Below are 2,658 nucleotides of genomic sequence, written 5' to 3'. Positions count from 1 at the left end.
ATTTAAACCTTCCCAAATATTTAAATAGAACCCAATTAAAAAATTCTGACAATGACTGATGACCAACTACACAATTATTCACTCTTTAAAAGCTAGACAATGTAGCAGACGAACTACAATAATAATAAAAGAAAAAAACCAGCATCCGTGTAGTTGTACACGTTCACAGCAAGGCAAAAATTTGATGACATAAGTTGGCCTAAAATATTTTATTCAAAAAAGATTGTTAGAAAGATCATATACTAACAGCTTTAAAAACTGTTATTAATTTGGGATCCACCTGCCCACAGGTGTTTCTAAACAAGTTATAAGATTTATATGGAAGCAATAACCAGAAGCAGAAATGGTGGTGCTACAACACCCATCCACGAAACCCTGGAGAGGAGAACACCTCCACTTCCTTTCATTCTACTCGAATTATCAGTTGGACCACCAGACACACTTCCGGTCGGAGCTACAGAGGGAGGATAAGAGCCTGAAACATTTCAGCAGAAGCTTAGTCATTACCTTTAAAATCCAATTTTAAACAATTTCATTTTAAGATCTAAATGTCACTTAACTATAATGTGTACAGATTTTGTCTTGATTCTTAGGAGATAATGAAGAGACATATAATTTTTTTTCTTTTAGTTCTTTTTTATTTCAATGATAGATCACAGAAAGTGATCGAAAAGTTGATGCAAAAATTCACACAATTTTATGTCTTCTATACCTCTCTTTTAATCTAATGATGGATCACAAAGTTTGCCGAAAAGCAAAACTTGATACAAAACTCACATGCTTTTATGCCTCCTTTACCTCTTTCTTATCCTGATGATGGCTCACGGAATCTGATCTAAGATAGTTATGCAAGAAGTCACTCACAATTTTATGTTTCATATAGCTCTCTTTTATCCTAAGGATGGATCATAGAGCGTGTTCTGAAACAAATCATTGATGTAAAAACTCAGACACAATTTTATATCTCTTTTAGCTCTTTTTTATCATAATTACAGATTATGAAGTGCGATTTGAAACATTGATACAATAACTTATTCACAATTTATTGTTTCATTTATCTCTCTTTTATCCTGATGATGGATCATAGAGTGTGTTTAAAACAGAACATTGATACAAAAACTCACACACAATTCTATGTCTCCTTTAACTCTATTTTATCGTGATGGTAGATTATAGAGTATGAGCTGAAATGTTGATACAAAAAGTAGTGCAAAATTATATGTCTCGTTTAACTTTTTTTATGCTATGATGGATCATACAGTGTAATCTGAAAGTTGATGCAAAACTCACAGACAATTTTATGTCATTTTTAACTTTCTTTTATCCTGATGCTGGATAACAGAATATAATTTGAAACATTGATATAAAGCACACCATCTCAGAACACCAATTAAAAAACACATACAATCTAATTCAAAAACATCCACTATCAACACTGGCCAAGTTTAAAAGTAGATGAAATACCAGGAGGGGGAGAGTCAAGCGAAGAAGTGAAAGGAGTTCCTGCATCTGTAAAACATAAAACAAAGTTCAGTTCCGACATTGAAATTGTAATGGTTTCAGTAAAATTGAGAAAAGAAATAATGGGAGAAGAACTAATAAGTATACTTGTGCACCGATCGACAGGCGGCACGTTAACATTGCACGCTCCAGGGATGATGAGAAGCTGAGTTTGATTGATTGGAAAGCCCAGCGGAGAGTTGGTGCCCAAAAGCTGGCAGAGGCACCCACCCGTAGTACCCGCAGCTTGCGCAACTGCACTGCAACAAGACTCAGGTGGAGTGTTCTGACTGCCATTAGAAGCACCTTGGAGAAAGGAAACACAAGAAGATAACTTCGCCGCCATTCCCATACAACCAGTAGGCGTCTGACATAACACTTTTTGGTTTGCCCATACAAATAAAACCACTGCCAGCGCTATTTTAGGCACTGAAGGCGCTGCTGTTCTTCCTTCTCCCATGGCCATTGTCATAGAATTTAAGCAGATCGAGCTGTTAATTTTACTTTTCAGTTTATCTTTTATCCTGGTTTTAAAGATAGATGGTGTTAGTATATTGGAGATCGGTATGACACAGTGAGACCCACAAGTAGTTAGTTATTTGGTGCAGATGAGAAAATGGAGTTTTTCACTATATTAAGATTTGCAGATTAACAATAAAAATATATGCAGGTTTGTGAGATTGACAGAGGAAACTGAGCAGTCGACCAACCGCAGGTAAACTTCTAATGTTACACGTCACCTCTGTGCACCCTTCATCGTGTTTCAGGTTGAGGGTAAGTTCTGGGGAATTCTTTGTCGAAGTTTAATTTGTTCTGTTTTAATTGTGTATCGGTGGATTGGTGAGCTGACAAGGTTTTGTTAGAACTGTGTTGCGTATGAAATTGGAGCAATGAATTTATTATCGAAGCTCTATTTGTTTTATAACGAGAATGTTGGTCTTTAATATTATGTTGGTGAAATTTGCTTACGTATGCCATTTAGATTTATATTTATTTTTAGGTAATGTTTGATATATGTATATAATAATAATAAACAATGTCATATTATAAAAGTTGGTTTTCTTTTCTATTTTTTATTTAGTGTAGTATATTTTTATATATTTATTTTCATATAATATTTTTGATATATTCATTTTTTTTAATATTTTGATCATATTT

General features: G+C 34.2%; 1 protein-coding gene across 1 annotated transcript; it reads right to left on the bottom strand.

Moving 5' to 3' along the window:
• Positions 1 to 202: 202 nt before the first annotated feature.
• On the bottom strand, positions 203 to 1,998 carry LOC131074347 (non-specific lipid transfer protein GPI-anchored 5). The gene is made up of 3 exons (XM_058010943.1): positions 1,609 to 1,998; positions 1,465 to 1,509; positions 203 to 475 (listed from the first exon to the last, which is right to left on the bottom strand). The coding sequence occupies exons 1-3, from the start codon at positions 1,970 to 1,972 to the stop codon at positions 315 to 317; spliced, it is 570 nt and encodes a 189-aa protein (XP_057866926.1). The 5' UTR covers positions 1,973 to 1,998; the 3' UTR covers positions 203 to 314.
• Positions 1,999 to 2,658: the final 660 nt, after the last annotated feature.

This window comes from Cryptomeria japonica, chromosome 3, assembly GCF_030272615.1.
Source record: "Cryptomeria japonica chromosome 3, Sugi_1.0, whole genome shotgun sequence".
NCBI classification, from domain to species: Eukaryota; Viridiplantae; Streptophyta; class Pinopsida; order Cupressales; family Cupressaceae; genus Cryptomeria; species Cryptomeria japonica.
Note: the sequence above shows the minus strand (reverse complement) of the source record. Positions and strands in the feature narration are given on the sequence as shown.